At 48.6% G+C, this 21539-nt stretch overlaps 1 protein-coding gene across 1 annotated transcript in view; it reads left to right on the forward strand.

Moving 5' to 3' along the window:
• The window catches only part of FAM83E (family with sequence similarity 83 member E), a 163323-nt gene that overhangs the window by 67491 nt on the left and 74293 nt on the right, over window positions 1–21539 (forward strand). Inside the window, exon 5 of the mRNA XM_075327888.1 lies at window positions 3112–3877. Within this exon, the coding sequence (XP_075184003.1) occupies window positions 3112–3877 (766 nt within the window). The remainder of the gene's footprint in view (window positions 1–3111; window positions 3878–21539) is intronic.

Raw genomic sequence — 21539 nt, forward strand, 5'->3', positions numbered from 1 at the left:
TGCCAACCTTGCTGTCTCAGTCCGGGGCACACACCCGGACCAACTTCAGGCTTCTTGCTGTCACTTTTCTCTGTCACTACTCTCACTTCCTTCCTTCTCCTTCACTGTTTACTCCTTCCACTTTGAACTCTAACACTCAACTACCTGGTTTTCCCGCCTCCAGGTCTGTGAACTCCTCGGTGGGCGGAGCCAACCGCCTGGCCCACCCCCTGGTGTGGACACCAGCCCCTGGAGGAAGGCAACAAGGATTTTAGTTTTGACCTTGAGTGTACCTGCAGGGAATGTGGGGTGCGTGTGGTGTTATGACCTGTGACCCCTGGCTTGCCCAGGGCGTCACACACCCACCACCTGCCTCCTGATTGAAACTCATCCATCAGGGACCAGTCAATCAATCAGAGGCAGGAGGTGGAGAAAAGCCGGAGAAGGCGGAGAGTTGGAAGTGTCCCCCCAATTGCACTAATATCTCATTAGCATTTGATTTCAACTATTTATTTTTCAAAAACAGCTAAATGGATTTCTACAAGAAAGGGAAGAATTTACTCAGCATGAAAGCCCCTGTACATACTTTGCATACCATTAGTTTGCAGTATTTAATCATTTTGACAGGTTCTCTTTAAGTAAAAATCAATTCAAACTCCAGTTTAGCAGAATATGTAATGACAATAACTCCATATTGGCGGAGTAGTTTTCCATCCCTGCTTTGCAGGGACCATCAGTAGTAAACATATAGTCTATATTATGGCAATGCAAGTCTTTCACGATTTTAGTCATGCAATTCCTAAATTAATCATAATTTATTAGATTCATTGGTGGTATGTTATTTAAAGGGTACCTGTCAGCAGGTTTTTTCTACCTTATCTGAAAGCAGTAAACAAAGAGATCCTGAATCCAACCATGCATCACTTAGATTACTGGGTGTAGCTGTTCTGACACAATCGGAATGTTTAGATTTATCCATGTAGCAGAGCTGAGATAGCTGTCCTGGCCTACACTAGGCTCTCTATAGAGATTGTACATTGGCAGTGAGGTGTCAATCACAGGAGGAGATGTGCTTGTCTGCAGTGAATGTGACAGAGAAATCAAGAAATGATAAGTCCTGCTGCTTAAGCAAACACAGCAAAAAAACAACAGATCAGACCTTGACAAGACAGGCATCTCTGAATTCTATGTTTTAACCCCTGCAACATGATGCCTTCAAATTACATAACAAAAACCTGCTGGCAGATTTCCTTTAACTCCTGGTGCCTGTGCAACCGCACAGTTTGTACTAATGATGTGTGTTAAAAATAAAAACGTTATGGCTCTTGGAAGAAGGGAATGAAAAAAGGAAAATGAAAAACGGAAAATCACTGGGGACTAAAGGGGTTAAGGACATGTTACAGCCAAGATCCTTATATGTTTTGTGATTTTCCACCAACTCTTCATAGTTATCCGCTCGAGTTTCCCAAAAAACTAGTTACCATTACTGCGAAAACTACCGATGAAGCCTTTTCCTTGCCCTGCAACAAATGGAGAAACGCTTCATCCTGAAAAAGCTTATGAACCTGAGGTTGGATAAAAACTCCTTTCTTAATCTTTACTTCACTCAACGTTGGAAATGTATCAATGAGATACATGAATGCTTTTACATTTTTATCCATTCCCTTTACAAAGTTCTTCATTAGGCCCAACTTGATATGTAATGGCGGTAGCAAAATCTTATGTGGTTCAAGTGATGATGCAGAACATTTTTACTCCCTGGCTGAAGTGAATGTCGGAGAGGTCGGTCTCTCTTATTGTACTGATATTCTCTTGCACGACTATACCAGTCACACAGAAAGCAGCAGTACATTGTGTATCCACCCCAGAGACCAAGTAAGAGAATAAGTCCCCACAGAGGGGCCACAAATGTTGGTCATAGTCCAGGCTCCTCAGCAGCTGTTTCATGTTGTCATAGGTTTCTTTCATGTGGACGGCATAACCAACTGGAATTGAAGGTAGCGCATTGCCATTATGCTACAAGATTGATTTTAGGCTTGTTTTTGATGAATTGATGAAGAACCTCCATTTCTCTGGATTATGACTTATCTTCAGAGCTTCCGTTAAACTACTGATGTTATTACATACCATATATTTGTCCTCAATCTTGGACAACATCTTTATCACAGTTGTGGAACAAAGAAATTCGAACATCTCCCGCTAGGAGATTCTGCTGCTGTAGCTTGAAACCTTGATAATGTGCAAAATAGACAAAAGTCAAATATAAAACTATACATAAAAGTGTAACACATGATCCATTTTACCCACAATTATCTGGTCAGTCTTTCATAGGATCAAGTCATTTCAGCCCTGGAACCCAACTTCAAGTCATCGGATCGGTTATGAAAATGTAAAAAGTCATGTAGCATAAAGACACAAAAGTGGAAAAGTGGTCATTCACACAAAGTATTATGAATGGATCTGGTTTAGACTTACAGTCTCAAGCTGTATGTATGAAGTCAGTCCAGTGGGTCTGGGAAGTCCCGGAAACATCCTTTCCATGTTATATTCTAAATTGACCAGATGAGGTATAAGGACCCTGAGGAGTGAACCTCATTTACTCTTTCCTTGTAAAGGGCCCCAAACAGAGCCTTGTCCTTATCCAATCACTCCTTAGTGCATCCCTACCAAAAGAACATAAACCATCCCAAACTTACTTGTTTCTGTCTGAACTACAAGTCTCATAAAGGGACCAAAAACTGGAAAGAGGGGTGATTTGAATTTTTATGGGGTTTTTTATATTTCTAAGAAATTTCTACTTTATTTGAACCTGCGAAAATCTGATCTTTTCTACTTTATACAGCAATATATCGTTGCTGTTACAGGCAGATGATGGCTATATAATATAGCTGGCATCTGCACTATGTGGAACGGGCTTTGCTTTTGAGCCTGCTCCAAAGACCCTGACATAGTCCATGACACATATAGTCATTATGGGGTTAAAATGAATGAATTATCTGCCCCGAGTAGATAAACCCCCATGCAGAATGGAGTCCAATGTTGTATAACATTTTCCCAGAAACATCATCTATTGTGTGAAAAATGTAAGACATCTTTATTTATAACTTATACAGTATAATCTTTCTTTTTCAGCTTCACATGGAGTGACTCAAGACTAGACCGGAACTTGGTCACACTTTTAACTGGAGAAATAACGGATTCATTTGATAATGAGTTTCGCACCCTGTTTGCAGCCTCTCGACCACTTCAGAGATATGATTTTGCCAAAGATTCCAACAAAGATACCCATGATAGAGTTATAATCCCTTCCCCTACACCAGCTGTGACTAAAGAAACTGAAAACCTGAATTTCCCTGCACAGGTTATACCAGTTGTGGCAGAACCCTATACAAATGGATTTTCGTCACCGCAAAGATTCACTACCAATGGAGCCTTGCAGCCAACCGATGTCAATTCGTCCCCTTATTTGACCCCCAGTAGTGGACTACAATTTTCGAAAAGTATTAATAAGATAGCAGAGCGTCGGACTGTTGTACCAGCACTAATAAAAAATAATGGTATTGATGCTGGATTTACCAGGACTTCAGGTGTACCGCAGGACTCTTCCGCTATAGGTAAAGAAGCAGTAAACGTGCCTGATTACTCCATTCGCCATCGCCTTGCTGCTTGTCGCAATTTTGAAGGACCTACCATGAGCTTCCGAAGTGCTCAGGAATCTCACAGCGCTTTGAGTGATATCTTAAAGAATGTTCAGAGGAATAGACTGTCAGTGGCTAAGACGACAGCGGGACGGCCCAGTAAGTCACTATGGGATCTAAGTCAGCTGTCTCAATTGTCAGGCTGCAGCGGAGACCCTAGTGTAAGACAGAGCCCCTTAGAACTATCTGAGGACTCAAAGGTAAGTGCATTGTATTTTTCTCAGCAAAAAAATTTATTTTATGCATATAAAGAAATTCAAACAATTTGATAAAAGTTTGTCAAGTTTCATTTATTATGTAATTTCAAATGGTTTGTCTGGCCCTTGGGTCGGCAGCCTTAGGGTGGAAGATATCTACTATTACTTGTAACTTCAGTTCTTGAGATCTATTTGGTACCATGTTTTGAAGAGGATTTCTATAAGGAATTCTGTATTAGATTATAGTGTTTATATGTTCAAGGGCTTTATCAGGGTCTGAAAACAAACTGTTTTGGGTGAAGATTCAACTGTACAGAACTGTCACTGTCACTAAGTAGCGCTACACTAATGCCATGATTACTGCTATCTTCTGGCAGTGTGTGCCAGTTATTCAGTTCACCTAGACCAGGTCATTCTGATCTTTTGCTCCAGTGTGATACTTTGCACATCCTGTTGTCTGACCTCTGCTTGAAATGGGAATACCGGCTTAACTTCTGATTTTGTCTCTGATGTGACTTCTTGGTTTTGACCTTGCGTAACGACACCTCTTGCCTCTGGTTTGCTCCTCTGGCTGGCAGCCCTTCCATGGCAGCACTCCACTGGATCCCACTGTAAGACCAGATCCCTTTACAGGGGTTAAAAGGTGATCTGCCAGAAGTGACTGTATTGTGCCATATCTGTCTGAGGTAGTCTTTTTAAGCCTGTGGCCTCCATCAGATGTTACAAGAACATAGAGCAATACACCCCAACAGTGGCTCATTGGCAATGTGAGTAATTGTATGTTAGTGTTGTCATGTTAAAAATAATACTTACAGCCTAAGGGATAATATTTTTCCTTGTGGAGAATTTATTTTACTCAACTATATAGCACCATTAATTCCACCGCACTCTACAGCCAGAGTCTGTAATGCTTCACTGTTTATAGACTGTCTTATGCTGTCTACAGGATGGTTACAGTTCCAAATGTGGACAACACAGTCAGAAGCCAGAGGTGGAGTGTCATAATGACTGGGCATGGCCCGAAATCTGAGGGCATGGAAAAAGTTGAATGTAGGGCTTGGCTTGTGATCTATATAGGGTCCATTGATGATTGCCCTGTAAACCACCATCATTAGGTTGTAGATTACTGGTCTAGCCTGTGAGTCTGAATTTATACTGAAAAAATGGTTCCTAAATCTAAAACCATACGGATTTGTTATCACACCTCCATTTATCCTGTTGAGCAAACATTATTTGAAAACCAGGACTTGTTGGTTGCTACGAACATAAATAAATTCATGGTTAAGACTCATTAAATTCTTAAGAATTTGTAAAGAAAATGCCAAATACAGCAAACATGTTTTTGGTATCAGATATCAAGAAATCTGAAAAACCTGAATAGATGTTTTGGGTTTTTTGTCTATTTTTAGAAAAAGAGGATACATAGTTTTTATTTGTTTTATTTTCTGATTTCATTTTATTTTTTTGTTCATGATTATTGGCCATCCATCTGAACTTCTGAGAACTTTATACACAGAGATGGAATAGTACTGAGGTCACCTATTGTGAAGGGCATGATCCTATTTTATCTACAGTCATATGAAAAAGTTTGGGCACCCCTATTAATGTTAATCTTTTTTCTTTATAACAATTTGGGTTTTTGCAACAGCTATTTCAGTTTCATATATCTAATAACTGATGGACTGAGTAATATTTCTGGATTGAAATGAGGTTTATTGTACTAACAGAAAATGTGCAATCCGCATTTAACCCCTTAACGACCCATGACGTACTAGATACGTCATGGATCGTGTCCCGGTAAGCCCCGCCCCATGCCGCCGGCGGGCGGCGGCGAGACGCGCACATATCAGCTGTTATCAACAGCTGATATGTGTGCCTGCTAGCCGCGGGTGGAATCGCTTCCACCCGCGGCCATTAACCCCTTACATTTCGCTGCCAAAGTCTTGGCAGCGATATGTATATGGGCGCCGCCATGACAGTGACTTACCCCGCCCCCGCCGGAAGTCACGTGACATGATCACGTGACTTTCGGCGGTTGCCATGGTAGCACAGGGTCATGTGATGACGCCTGTGGCTAACATGAGTCACTTCCTCTCAATGCCGGAATACAGCCGGCATTGAAAGTGAAGCAGCAAATCTGCAGTTCTCAGCTCTGTAGCTGAGATCTGCAGATTGTGCAAAGCGATCGGATTGCTGATCGCAATAGCCCCCTAGGGGGACTAGTAAAATAAAAAAAAAGTAAAAAAAAAAGTTTTAAAAAATTAAAAAAAAAATAAAAAAACCTAAAAGTTCAAATCACCCCCCTTTCACCCCATTGAAAATTAAAGGGTTAAAAAAATAAAAAATACACACATATTTGGTATCGCCGCGTTCAGAAATGCCCGATCTATCAAAATATAAAATCAATGAATCTGATCAGTAAACGGCGTAGCGGCAAAAAAATTCCAAACGCCAAAATTACGTTTTTTGGTCGCCGCAAAGTTTGCGCAAAATGCAATAACAGGCGATCAAAACGTAGCATCTGCGCAAAAATGGTACCATTAAGAACGTCAGGTCAAGACGCAAAAAATAAGCCATCACTGAGCCTCAGATCCTGAAAAATGAGAACGCTACGGGTTTTGGAAAATGGCGCAAAACGTGCGCCACGTTTTTCGGACAAGCTTGTGAATTTTTTTTAACCCCTTAGATACAAGTAAACCTATACATGTTTGGTGTCTATAAACTCGCACTGACCTGAGGCATCATACCCACACATCAGTTTTACCATATAGTGAACACGGTGAATAAAATATCCCAAAAACTATTGTACAATCCCACTTTTTTTGCAATTTTTCCGCACCTGGAATTTTTTTGCCGTTTTCCAGTACACTATATGGTAAAACTTATGGTTTCATTTAAAAGTACAACTCGTCCCGCAAAAAACAAGCCCTCATATGGCAAGATTGATGGAAAAATAAAAAAGTTACGCCTCTCGGAAGAAGGGGAGCAAAAAACAAAAACGCAAAAACGGAAAGTGCCCGGGGGCTGAAGGGGTTAAACAAAATTTGACCTGTGCAAAATTATGGGCACCTCAACATAAAAGTGACATTAATATTTTGTAGATCATCCTTTTGCAAAAATAACAGCCTCTAGTCGCTTCCTGTAGCTTGTAATGAGTTCCTGGATGAAGGTATTTTTGACCATTCCTGTTTACAAAACAATTCCAGTTCAGTTAAGTTTGATTGTCGCCGAACATGGACAGCATGCTTCAAATCATCCCACAGATTTTCAATGATATTCAGGTCTGGGGACTGGGATGGCCATTCCAGAACATTGTAATTGTTCCTCTGCATGAATGCCTAAGTAGATTTGGAGCGGTGTTTTGGATCATTGTCTTGCTGAAATATCCATCCCCTGCGTAACTTCAACTTCGTCACTGATTCTTGCACATTATTGTCAAGAATCTGAGGATACTGAGTTGAATCCATGCGACCCTCAACTTTAACAAGATTCCCGGTGCCGGTGTGACGCCCTGGCACAGCCAGGGTGTCACATAAGGAGTTAATCCTCCTTGGTAATATGATCTCACACGGTGCAGCATGACAAAGCACAGCCCCCAGTGTAAGGGAAAAGGAGAGGGGAGGGGCTGGAGGAGAGTGTGTGGAGGTGAAACAGGACGGAAGTCGGAAGCTGTCGCTCCCGGCGGGGAGTGAAGTGGGCTCTGAGAGGGCCGGGAAGAGGCCGTAGTGAGGAAGGGGCCAGAACAGGTAGCCGGGGCAGGGCGGTGGCCCCTCGGTGCCTGGGTACCCGGATCACTACAGGGGAGTGATTCCCCGTTCCCGGCTGAGGAGCAGTGGAAGAGAGAGGAGAGAAAGACACTTGCTGCAGGGAAAGAACAACCAGGGCTGCTGCACCGTGTGTGGGATACAAACACCCCCGTACCGGAGGCTGCGGACACCGGCAATTCCTAGTTACCAGTGACTCCGTGTGACTTTATTGTGAGTACACCCGTGCCCTCGGGCACTGCACTGCAGCACTGCGCCCCCCCCCGCTCCCTGCCTACCCCATCACCGGGCCCCGGGACTATCAATCCCCTACCCACGGAGGGGAGAAATAACACCTGGCTGCTCCGCATCACCATCCCCGGGATCCCCGCATTGAGCAGCGGTGGTGAAATCACCACAACCGTGGGTGGCGTCACGAACTATAACAATCTCCCTTACAAAATCCCCTTTACTGTGGAGCCTGGGATCACAGACCGGGTCACGCCACCGTGATACCCGCAGGAGTGACTCTGTGGCCCGGATCTGAGTACCCCTGGTCCCCGGGCGAAACATTTGGCGTCACGAACAGGATCGAACCCATCCAGTTATCTGGAGGAAGTGCGCCTTATTCTGGACTGTCAGCGGTGATCCGCTGCAAAAATCTTAAAGTCACCATCTTTGCCGCCATTTTGGGCGCGAAAATCTCCCGCCCAGCACCTTCTTCCCCAAGCGTTGGGCGCGAAAAAGAGGCTCCGCCCCCCCGAGAACGCGGGCGGAAGTGAAGCTCCGGAGGACCGGAAGCGAAAGGGAAACTTTAAAAGTTGCTGGAAGGACTGCTCCCGAGTACCAAGGGGGAGCAGTAGAAAGGAACCGCAGCTTATGTGACAAGGACTGTGGAAGCAGGGACGCCAGGACTCTGCCAGCATTTGGTTCCTGGAAGAGGCCGCCGCAGCGATGCACCGAGCCGTTACCCCTGTTACCGGTAGCGGAGCCCGCAGCGCCTGTTGGGGAGGACCCAGACCTGGGGTCCCCAGGCCTCACCTTTGTCACCACCCTGCCACCGGCCCCGGCAGTCCGCCCGGCCGCGACGGAGATGACGACGGCTCCGGCAGTCCGCCCGGCCGCAACGGCAGCAAAGTACCGGTCCCGTTGACCAATCTGGAACCGTGTCTGGACTGGGGTCAAGGGGTGCTGCCTGGGTTTTAGGGGCAGCACCAAGGCTAGGTTGTTTGGGTGGGTGACTGAAGGAACCGTTACCCTGTTATTATTAAAAGTGTTGGACTGTTACTGCAATGTTAAAGTGATGTGCATCCCGTTTTGGGAGGATTGAAAATGTTTGATGTTTTATCTTTTCCAGTTTAATAAAATGTCGGTGCCTAGCCGGCCCGAGGACGGGCCGTGTTTTACCAAGGGGGTGTGTGACGCCCTGGCACAGCCAGGGTGTCACATAAGGAGTTAATCCTCCTTGGTAATATGATCTCACACGGTGCAGCATGACAAAGCACAGCCCCCAGTGTAAGGGAAAAGGAGAGGGGAGGGGCTGGAGGAGAGTGTGTGGAGGTGAAACAGGACGGAAGTCGGAAGCTGTCGCTCCCGGCGGGGAGTGAAGTGGGCTCTGAGAGGGCCGGGAAGAGGCCGTAGTGAGGAAGGGGCCAGAACAGGTAGCCGGGGCAGGGCGGTGGCCCCTCGGTGCCTGGGTACCCGGATCACTACAGGGGAGTGATTCCCCGTTCCCGGCTGAGGAGCAGTGGAAGAGAGAGGAGAGAAAGACACTTGCTGCAGGGAAAGAACAACCAGGGCTGCTGCACCGTGTGTGGGATACAAACACCCCCGTACCGGAGGCTGCGGACACCGGCAATTCCTAGTTACCAGTGACTCCGTGTGACTTTATTGTGAGTACACCCGTGCCCTCGGGCACTGCACTGCAGCACTGCGCCCCCCCCCGCTCCCTGCCTACCCCATCACCGGGCCCCGGGACTATCAATCCCCTACCCACGGAGGGGAGAAATAACACCTGGCTGCTCCGCATCACCATCCCCGGGATCCCCGCATTGAGCAGCGGTGGTGAAATCACCACAACCGTGGGTGGCGTCACGAACTATAACAATCTCCCTTACAAAATCCCCTTTACTGTGGAGCCTGGGATCACAGACCGGGTCACGCCACCGTGATACCCGCAGGAGTGACTCTGTGGCCCGGATCTGAGTACCCCTCGTCCCCGGGCGAAACACCGGCATTGGCCACACAGCCCCAAAGCATGATAGAACCTCCACCAAATTTTACTGTGGGTAGCAAGTGCTTTTCTTGGAATGCCGTGTTTTTTTGCCTCCATGCATAACGCCTTTTTGTATGACCAAACAACTCAATCTTAGTTTCATCAGTCCACAGGACCTTCTTCCAAAATGTAACTGGCTTGTCCAAATGTGCTTTTGCATACCTCAGGCGACTCTGTTTGTGGCGTGCTTGCAGAAACGGCTTCTTTCGCATCACTCTCCCATACAGCTTCTCCTTGTGCAACATGCGCTGTATTGTTTAACGATGCACATTGACACCATCTGCAGCAAGATGATGCTGCAGGTCTTTAGAGGTGGTCTGTGGATTGTCCTTGACTGTTCTCACCATTCTTCTTCTCTGCCTTTCTGATATTTTTCCTGGCCTGCCACTTCTGCGCTTAACAAGAACTGTACCTGTATCCTTCTAGTTCTTTACTATGTTCCTCACAGTGGAAACTGACAGTTTAAATCTCTGAGACAACTTTTTGTATCCTTCCCCTGAACAACTCTGTTGAATAATCTTTGTTTTCAGATCAATTGAGAGTTGTTTTGAGGAGCCCATGATGCCAATCTTCATAGGAGATTCAAATAGGAGAACAACTTGCAAGTGGCCACCTTAAATACCTTTTCTCATGATTGCATACACCTGCCTATGAAGTTCAAAGCTCAATGAGGTTACAAAACCAATTTAGTGCTTTAGTAAGTCAGTAAAAAGTAGTTAGGAGTGTTCAAATCAAGAAATTGATAAGGGTGCCCATACTTTTGCACCGGTCAAATTTTGTTTAAATGCGGATTGCACATTTTCTGTTAATACAATAAACCTCATTTCAATCCAGAAATATTACTCAGTCCAGTTATTAGATATATGAAACTGAAATAGCTGTTGCAAAAACCCAAATTGTTATAAAGAAAAAAGGTTAACATTAATAGGGGTGCCCAAACTTTTTCATATGACTGTATATGTACAGTCATGGTCAAAAGTTTTTATACCAACATAAATGTTGGTTTCTCCCAACTATGACAAAATCGGTGGAAATGGTTAGAGCTGGAGTGTGATGAGGGCTCAGCTGAGGTGTAAGGCCATGGCTCATCTAATTCACGACCAGCTGTTGCCCTACTTGCACCAGACATGTTACATTAGTTAGTGAGTGGTCTAAGATTTCTGGGGTGGCCCACAGAGGCACACATCTGCCAGATGCTCCAGATTCCTTAAAGGGAACCTTTCAGCTGCAATATGCACCCAGAACCACAAGGAGTTCTGGGTGCATATTGCTAATCACTGCCTAACCATCCCTGTATACACTTGCATAGATAAAGGGATCTTTAGAAAAAGTATTTCTAAAGATCTTATATCATATGCTAACCTCCTTAATGTTGGCTCCCGTGCTGAGCCCACATCTTTTCCCCACATCAGCTGATCTGATCGGAGATCCAGCCAGGCCTGTTAATCCCTTAGATCATGCTGTCAAACTCTGACAGCGCAATCGAATGTTCTCCAGTGGGGATAGCGCTATTCCCCAGTGCCATTGGCGGTCCCGTGATGCAGCCAATGGGTTGTTATTACAGCCGGGGTCAGTTGATGACCTCTGTCGCTGTCACGACTCACTTCCTGTGAATGCCGGCAGCGCGGCGGCATTCACAGGAGAGCAGCAATTCTACAGATCAGAGTTATGCTAATAAGCATCACTCTGATGAGCGGAAGCGATCAGATAGTGCAGGCATAAAGCCCCCTCGGGGGACTGGTAAAATCAATAAAAAAATATAAATAAAAAGTTTGAAAAAGTCTGAAAAAAATGTTTTGGGTATTTCTGAGCTCAGAAATGCTCAATCTATCAAAATATAATATCAATTAATCTGATTGGTAAAGAACGTAGCAAGGAAAAAATTCCAAATGCCAACATTTAATTTTTTTGGATCGCCACAAAACTTTTTTCTTGCAATAACAGGCGATTAAAATATCGTATGTACTTAAAAATTTTATAATTAAAAATGTGACCTCAAGACGCAAAAAATAATCCATCACTGAGCCCCAGATCAAAATGAGAATGCTATGAGTCTCAGAAAATGGCGACAAAATTATTTTTTTTGACACATTTTTGAATTTTTTTTTCACCACTTAGATAAACGTAAAACTACACATGTTTGATGTCTACAAACTCGTACTGACCTGAGGCATCATAATGCCAAGTCAGTTTTACCATAAAGTAAACAGGGTAAATAAAAAAATAATAAAAAAAAACAAATGTGGAATTGCACTTTTTTGGCAATTTTACCACACTTGGATTTTTTTTTCCATTTTCCAGTACCATATGGGGCTGAATGAATGTTGTCATTCAAAAGTACAACTCAACCCCAAAAATCAAGCATTCATATGGCTATATTGACAGAAAATAAAAAAAATTATGGCTCGTGGAAGAAGGGCAGGAAAAAAACGAAAAACTGGAAAATCGCTTGGTGGTGAAGGGGTTAATCAACAGAAGGCCTCAATGACAACACTTTACTTGACTATATTCAGAAGATGACACGTCACCAGACTTTTTCAGGAATGCAGCATTATGCTGTAGGTCAGTAAATTGAAGATTAAGCACCAGTGCAGCCGGTTTAGCTCCACAAACACTTATGGGGGTAAGAGATTGATCTGTGCCGATCTGAAAGGCATTTATCTCTAAGCGCTGGATTGACTTTCTCTGAATATTATGTGTTTTATGCTGTGATGTCAGCAAGTTTGGGCCCATTGAAGGATGGACAGGTCTTGAGTAGTTTCGCATACAGGACGCTGCTGTCTTCTCACAGGGTAGAACGCAGACACAATAAGGCCAGAGTCACACTTGCTAGTGCCTCGCGTGTAACTCGCGCGAGTCTCTCATTGAATCACCCGGCATAGACGCACACTCTCCGGACAGGAGCGTCTCAGCTGCATAGACATACATGCAACCGACCCGCTCCTGTCAGGAGAGTGCGAGTCCGTGCCGGATGATTCAATGAGAGACTCGCGCGAGTTACACGCGAGTTGTGACTCTGGCCTAACAGTGTGCCGCAGGCTGCACTGTTGGCTATGAGAGCAATTTGCCTAAAAGTCTAATTAGTATTTACATAATGTACTGTTACATGCAGATGCACCTCTGTAAGCTTCTACATTACAGGTAAAAAATAGATGGAAAAGAAAAGACAGAAATGTTATGTATAAATGTACTACAAAATAAGAATACAGAAATACGTACAATACAGTGTACTCATTTTTGAATATTTTGATTTTAATCCCATTCACAACAGACACTGTAGATGTTCGGTTCATGTGTATTAAGCATGCTCAGGAGCTTTATACATGTTGATGCTGGCTGTTTTACACAGCTGACATCTGTCTGCAAATAAAGATCGTGGCAGCTCGTATTACTCTCTGCCACTCCTTAGCTCCCGCCCTCCACCACATGATTGCAGGCCACAAATGAAGGTGGTACGTAAATGAAGCAAATCAGAATGTAACAGATATTACAGATACAATATATTTGCATCCCAGTAAAATATATATATATATATATGTATATATATATATATATATATACACATATATATATGCTGATGTATTTAAAGCACTGTGGACTCAATACCACTAGATATGTGAATAAATATTATTATAATATATATATACACTGTATGTGCGTGGCTGAATACGTATATGTCACGCTCCCCGGGTCCTTGGCTTCCCTCCCCGGGTCCTCTGCTCCGCTCCCCGGGTCCTCAGCCCCGCTCCCCGGCTCACCTGCCACGCTCCCCGCTCTCCAGCCTCCGGTCCCCGTCCTTCCCAGGCCCCCTGGTCCCCGATCGCGGCGCCCGACGGCTTCCCAGGCCCTGGCCGACTCCCCTGCGTCCTCTTCTCAGCCTCCTTCCCTGGCTTCTGGCACCCGGGCTGCGCGCATGCGCATTAGGGCGCGCGCGCGGTCACTGACCCTTTCTTAAAGGGCCAGCGTCCATTAACAGGTAATGAGGCTAATCAGGTACAGGGTATAAAGGGGTGTATTGTCCAAGGGGGCGGGGCCTGATCTTCGTGTTCCCTAAGCTAGGAGTCAGGTCTCCTGGTGTTTCAGTGCATGTACTCACCTATCTCTCTTTGTAGAGCCGTGCTTGCCTCGCCATCCAGTCTGCCGCATCCTGAACCCCGAACGCTGTCCTTCTGCCATCCTGACAGTCCGCACCATCTCGGATCCCTGCGGTGACCCGTCATCTTGCTCCCAAGGTTCCGGACCCCGCCTGACATCATCTCGGCTTCCGAACCTGAGCTGCGTCACCCGGACCACCACCCATAACTCCGTGGTCCCAGGGACTTCTCCGCTATTCCCGTGTGCAAGGACTGTTCTGCTGTTTCTAGTGTTCCAGCTGCCGGACTCTTTCCTACCATCTAGGAGTTCGGTCCAGTGGATCCACCTCCTGGGCTTGCCCGTACACCTGGCCGTGACAGTAAGATCAGGCCATGGATCCCGCTGCAGCACTATTGGCCCTGCAAGAGGAACTCCAACGCCAGCGTGAAGTCCAGACCCGCATGCTGCAATTTATGACCTCCGTGGACACCCGCCTGTACACGTTACAAGCATCAATGACGCCTGCGGCAACCAGGTCCCCCACTAGGCAATCCACGGCTCCCGCACCAGTGGCAGCCGCGTCGGATGCCTCCCGACTCCGTTTGGCGTCACCACCTCGTTATGCTGGAGATCCCAAGACCTGCAGGGGCTTCATAAACCAATGTTCCCTTCATTTCACGCAGCTGCCACATCTGTTCGCCTCCGACCAAGCCAAGGTCGCCTTTATAATGTCTCACCTGGAGGGCGAGGCACTGGCGTGGATGAACCCCTTGTGGGAGAAGGAGGACCCCATGACCAAGGATCTTCAAGAGTTCCTGCAGGCCTTTCGCAGTACCTTTGACGAGCCGGGACGCGCCTCTGCGTCTGCTTCATCACTTCTCCGCCTACGTCAAGGAACACTGACGGTGGGCCAATACGCCATCCGTTTCCGCACTTTGGCTTCTGAACTCGGGTGGAATAATGAGGCCCTGACAGCCGCCTTCTGGGAAGGACTTTCGAGTCGCATCAAAGATGAGTTGGCGGGTCGTGACGTGCCCTCCACCCTAGATGCCCTGATTGCCCTAGCAACTCGTGTGGACATTCGTTTTCAGGAGCGCTCCAAAGAGCTGTCTCGGGAGAGACGTCCGGTACGACATTCCCCTTCTCCACAGAAGCCCTCCGTATCGCAGTCATCAACAGCTGGGATTCCCGTCCACGAGCCCATGCAGATCGACCGAGTACGGCAATCTGAACAACGTCGAGCAGAGCGGCTCGCCAAGGGCCTCTGCTTTTACTGCGGAGAGGACACTCACCTCCTACGCTCCTGTCCGGAAAGGCCGGGAAACTCCAAAGCCTAGGGTTGGTAGGAGAGGCCACCCTAGGTGCTGGGACTCTCTCAGACCCGGTTATGTGGACTGTGCAAGTGTCAACGGGAGAGACGCGCTTCACGGCTGAGGCATACCTCGACTCTGGAGCAGCAGGCAATTTCATCCAGCAGGCCACGGTGGACAAGTACCAGCTGCCTGTTACTCTACTCGAGAAGCCCCTAGTGATTGCCTCTGTGGATGGGAGACCCCTCTCTGATACCATCTCCTGGGTCACCAGACCGGTCGAACTGCGTATCGGTGCCCTGCACACCGAGAACATCACTCTCTACGTCCTTCCACACATGTCCCACCAGATCCTGCTGGGACTTCCCTGGTTGCGGACACACGAACCATCAGTCAGCTGGGGTACTGGCGAAATCACCCGATGGGGTTCTGCTTGTCATGAGAAGTGTCTGAAGTCCATACAACCTATCCGACGACCTCCGGTTCCAGAGAACCTACCGGAACTGCCCTCGGCCTATTGGTCCTTCGCAGACGTTTTTGACAAGAAGGAGTCTGAGGTACTTTCGCCACACCGTCCCTACGATTGTGCCATCGACCTGCTCCCAGGAACAACACCACCTCGAGGACGGATATATCCGTTGTCTCCGGCCGAAACCAGGGCCATGTCCACCTACATCACGGAAAGCCTGGCAAAGGGATTCATCCGGAGATCCTCCTCTCCTGCGGGAGCAGGCTTCTTCTTCGTGAAGAAGAAAGAGGGTGACCTACGCCCATGCATCGACTACCGGGGTCTAAATCAGATCACCGTCAAAAACAAGTACCCTCTGCCGCTCATCCCCGAATTGTTCGACCGGCTCAGAGGAGCCCGTGTGTTCACCAAGCTGGATCTTCGTGGTGCCTACAACCTAGTTCGTATCCGCTCTGGGGACGAATGGAAGACCGCGTTTAATACTCGCGATGGGCACTATGAATACTGCGTGATGCCCTTCGGCCTGTGTAACGCACCAGCAGTCTTCCAAGAATTGGTGAACGACATATTCCGGGACCTCCTCTACGTCTGTGTCGTAGTTTATCTGGATGACATCCTTATCTTCTCTCCGGACCTCCAGACCCATAGAGAGAACGTACAGCTGGTTCTGCAAAGACTGAGGGAGAATCGTCTTTACGCCAAATATGAGAAGTGCGTCTTTGAGCAGTCTTCTCTCCCTTTCCTGGGATACATCATCTCGGGCACTGGACTGCAGATGGATCCAAAGAAGGTCTCCTCCATACTCAACTGGCCTCCTCCTTCTGGACTGAAGGCAATCCAACGGTTCCTGGGATTCGCCAACTACTACCGCCAGTTTATCCCTCACTTCTCTGCCCTGACTGCTCCTCTCTCCGCTTTGACCAAAAAGGAGGCTAATCCAAAGGACTGGTCACCTGCGGCCGACGCCGCGTTTTGCTCCCTGAAGCGAGCATTTGCCTCCGCTCCTGTACTCCACCGTCCGGAGTTAAACCGCCAGTTCACCTTGGAAGTGGATGCCTCCTCCTCGGGGGCTGGAGCAGTGCTCATGCAGAAATCCTCCTCCGGCAAGATGGTGACTTGCGGTTTCTTCTCCAAGAGCTTCTCCGCGCCGGAACGTAATTACACCATCGGTGACCGAGAACTATTGGCGGTCAAACTGGCTCTGGAGGAGTGGCGTTACCTCCTGGAAGGAGCAGTGTACCCCGTGATTATCTACACGGACCACAAGAACCTGGAATACCTGCGGTCCGCTCAGCGACTGAACCCACGGCAAGCCAGGTGGTCCTTATTCTTTGCCAGGTTTGACTTCCAGCTCCATTTCAGACCCGCGGACAAGAATGTACGCGCTGATGCCTTGTCTAGGTCTTTCGTGCCCATGGAGCAGGAGGGAGAGACTACCCAACCTATCATCCCTCCTAGCAAGATTATTCCGGTGGCCCCTGTCACTCTGGCCCAGATACCGCCCGGGAAGACCTATGTCTCTGAGACTGACAGGCAAAAAGTGTTACACTGGGGTCATGCCTCCAAAACAGCCGGTCATGCAGGCCAGAAGAGAACATGGGGTGCGATTGTACGCCATTACTGGTGGCCATCCCTTCGCACGGACGTCGCTGCTTATGTCTCTGCCTGCTCCTCTTGTGCCAGGAACAAGACGCCCAAACACCTGCCCTATGGCCGTCTTCTGCCTCTGCCTATACCCTCAGTTCCGTGGCAACACATAGCGATGGATTTTATTACGGACTTGCCATTATCCTCCGGACACACAGTCATATGGGTCGTGGTGGACCGGTTCTCCAAAATGGCTCACTTCGTCCCTATGGCCGGACTGCCCTCTGCTCAGGAACTCGCGGAAGCCTATATACATCACATCTTCCGCTTGCATGGCTTTCCATCCCACATCGTGTCCGACAGAGGAACTCAGTTCACCTCCCGCTTCTGGAGGGCGCTCTGCAAGCATCTGGGAGTGACTCTGGACTTTTCTTCTGCTTACCATCCTCAGTCTAATGGCCAAGTGGAGAGGGTCAATCAAATCTTGACATCCTTCTTACGTCACTATGTCAACGCCCATCACGACGACTGGTCCACGCTTCTGCCTTGGGCTGAATTCTCACATAACCACCATATCAGTGAGTCGTCCTCCAAATCTCCCTTCCATGTCGTTTACGGACTTCAGCCCTCCGTTCCATTGCCTATATCCCCTTCTTCGGATGTCCCTGCGGCTGATACTGTAGCCCATGACTTCACTACCATTTGGGACTCTGTCAAGGCGTCCCTTGGACGCGCTTCCCAGCGGATGAAGAAACACGCTGACAAGAGGCGTCTGGACCCTCCGTGTTTCTCTCCTGGTGACCTGGTCTGGCTTGCTTCCCAGTACATCCGATTGAAGATACCTTCCTACAAGCTGGGTCCTCGCTACATCGGGCCGTTTAAGGTCCTCAGCAAGATCAATGAGGTCTCCTACAAGCTACAGCTCCCGGCCACGATGAGGATTCCCAACTCTTTCCACGTCTCCCTGCTCAAGCCGGTCGTCCTTGGTCCCTTCTCCGCTGCTGCCAGTCCGGCTCCTCCACCTATTGCCGATGACGACATCTATGCGGTAAGGGATATCGTGGCCATGAAGACCGTTCGAGGTCGTCAGTTCTTCCTGGTGGACTGGGAGGGGTATGGTCCTGAGGATAGGTCCTGGGAGCCCAGGGAGAACGTGGGCACTCCTCTGATCCGTGCCTTCATGTCCCGGTTGCGGGGAGGGGGGCGTGGGGGGGGGGTACTGTCACGCTCCCCGGGTCCTTGGCTTCCCTCCCCGGGTCCTCTGCTCCGCTCCCCGGGTCCTCAGCCCCGCTCCCCGGCTCACCTGCCACGCTCCCCGCTCTCCAGCCTCCGGTCCCCGTCCTTCCCAGGCCCCCTGGTCCCCGATCGCGGCGCCCGACGGCTTCCCAGGCCCTGGCCGGCTCCCCTGCGTCCTCTTCTCAGCCTCCTTCCCTGGCTTCTGGCACCCGGGCTGCGCGCATGCGCATTAGGGCGCGCGCGCGGTCACTGACCCTTTCTTAAAGGGCCAGCGTCCATTAACAGGTAATGAGGCTAATCAGGTACAGGGTATAAAGGGGTGTATTGTCCAAGGGGGCGGGGCCTGATCTTCGTGTTCCCTAAGCTAGGAGTCAGGTCTCCTGGTGTTTCAGTGCATGTACTCACCTATCTCTCTTTGTAGAGCCGTGCTTGCCTCGCCATCCAGTCTGCCGCATCCTGAACCCCGAACGCTGTCCTTCTGCCATCCTGACAGTCCGCACCATCTCGGATCCCTGCGGTGACCCATCATCTTGCTCCCAAGGTTCCGGACCCCGCCTGACATCATCTCGGCTTCCGAACCTGAGCTGCGTCACCCGGACCACCACCCATAACTCCGTGGTCCCAGGGACTTCTCCGCTATTCCCGTGTGCAAGGACTGTTCTGCTGTTTCTAGTGTTCCAGCTGCCGGACTCTTTCCTACCATCTAGGAGTTCGGTCCAGTGGATCCACCTCCTGGGCTTGCCCGTACACCTGGCCGTGACAGTATATATATAATTTTTTATTTTTCTAAAAAAAAACCTGTGGTAGTTATGTAGTGCCCCTGAACCCTTCAGGGCACTACTAGGTACTGCATCCTGACAAAGATGCAGGGCCTACCCCCAGGGACCTGGAAGCTCAGTGCCGGTACCAACAAAACAAATAACATCCTTAGTTCCCTCTCCCAATCGTGGGTGACTGATTAGTTGGGGACCCAATGGATGGCCACCTAGGGGTGGAGCCGATCTAGTCCACTAGCCAACAACCCGGGGGGAGGAGAGAGAGAGTGAGTCAATCAGGAGTGACAGTAGTAGGAGACGGACGTGTCTCAAAACGAGGTCGTGTAGCAGTAACCTGACTGGTACAGGAGAGTGGTTGCCAGGGAGGGTATGACTAGGTAACCCTGGAACCAAAGCACCGATGGGGCACAGGGCCCCAGGTTAGGTGGACGCTTCAAACTGCCTGAGAAATACATGCACAGTGAGGGGACCATCCAGGACCTCACTGACCCAAGAAGGGGCACCAGCCGTAACGATAGAGCCAGGGAACGGAACAGAACACCGACTCTACAGGGTTCACACTGCCCGCCATACAGATGAGAGCCTGACGACAAACAGGAGGGGACCCCCGAGACGCTCCAAGCCATGGGGTTCCATAAAACGACTGAGAGGTGCAGGAGAAAGAAGCCAGTAGGTTACCACACCGGCACTGAGACTACAGAGGCCAGTGGTCTGAACCAGCCGTCAAGCATTACCATTGCTGTGAGTAAGCAAGAATTGCACTGCATTCCCATCGTGTGGTCTCCATTCTTTCCACGCCGCACTCCATCATCTACCTCCTGGGGCTCAGCCCTACTTGTGGAGGGCCCAACATCCCAGCTGCCATCACCACCAGCCCCAGTGGCCGTAAACTGTGCAGCGGCGGTTCCAACTACTTAGCTGCAACCCCAAAGTGGCGTCACCACATAAACTCTTTCATCTCCCCTGTAAATAAACCCCTTTTAAAAGCGACCTCCAGGGTCACGGAACTGGGCAACGGCCATTCCACACCCGTGACACAACATCCCCGTATATATACGGCCCGGGACCGAGTACCCCATAGTCCTTGGATGAGACAATTACGTCTTTGAATATTGGAAGGTTAAAACAAGTATATCACCAACATTGCCATCAGAGAAAGCATTAAATGACAAACTTTGTGTCGGGGGCGGGGGCCAGCTTCCCCGTTGCGGGGGCTGCTCGGGGAGATCGCGCTCGGATCCGATGCCTTCTCCTCGGTGGCTCGAGTGGGCCGGACCCGGGGCTCGAGCAGCGCTCGACCCCGGTCCTATGGTTCCACTGACCTTCACCAACTCCTGCAGACGGCCATCACCGTCTGCCTACCTTGCTGGAAGTGCCTGGGCTCCAACCCAGACGCCAACAGTTTCACTCCTCACACTGTACGGCCACAACTGGACTGACTACTCTCACTACAGTGTTTTCCCGCCTCCAGGTCTGTGAACTCCTCGGTGGGTGGGGTCAACTGCCTGGCTCCGCCCCACCTGGTGTGGACATCAACTCTGGAGGGTGGCAACAAGGATTTAATGTGTGACTGGTGTGACCTGTCCAGGGAAGGGGGGTGTATGATGTTGTGTCTGTGACTACCTGGCTAGGCCAGGGCATCACATTTGCATTATACCGTAGCTCACTATTGTTCTTAGCAAACTCTTTAAAGTATATTTTATCTGAAATGCAATCATGCAGCCAGGATCTGATTCATGGTGTTGGAGGATTGAGTCAGGTGACAATTTCCCTTTAAAGGGAATTTGTCAGCAGGATTTTGGAGACAGCAACAAGAGGTGGAGATAAAGACCCTGATTTCAGATTAGGGATGCAGAAATGATGTTTGAGTCACGGTTTTCTCTGCTGCAGATCTAGCAGAGCTTAGTTGTTGAGCTGTGTATAGCCCTGTACACACCACAGCTTTCTGTGTACAATGTATAGTAACAGAGAGCTGATAATCAGTTCAAGGGATGTGGTTGGACTAGGAGATGGAGAACAGTTGTTCTGTAGTGCTAATCTCCTGCTGATAAAGCACTAATTGTAGTGAAACAGTAAAAAACAGACCAGTAAAGGGTGCTTTACATGCTGCGACATCGCTAGCAATTGTTAGCGCTGTCGCGAGCGATAGTGTGACGACCTGGACTAGTCAGGTTGTCCCAGGTAGTCCCATGCAC

This window comes from Anomaloglossus baeobatrachus, chromosome 11 (assembly GCF_048569485.1).
Source record: "Anomaloglossus baeobatrachus isolate aAnoBae1 chromosome 11, aAnoBae1.hap1, whole genome shotgun sequence".
Taxonomy (NCBI): domain Eukaryota; kingdom Metazoa; phylum Chordata; class Amphibia; order Anura; family Aromobatidae; genus Anomaloglossus; species Anomaloglossus baeobatrachus.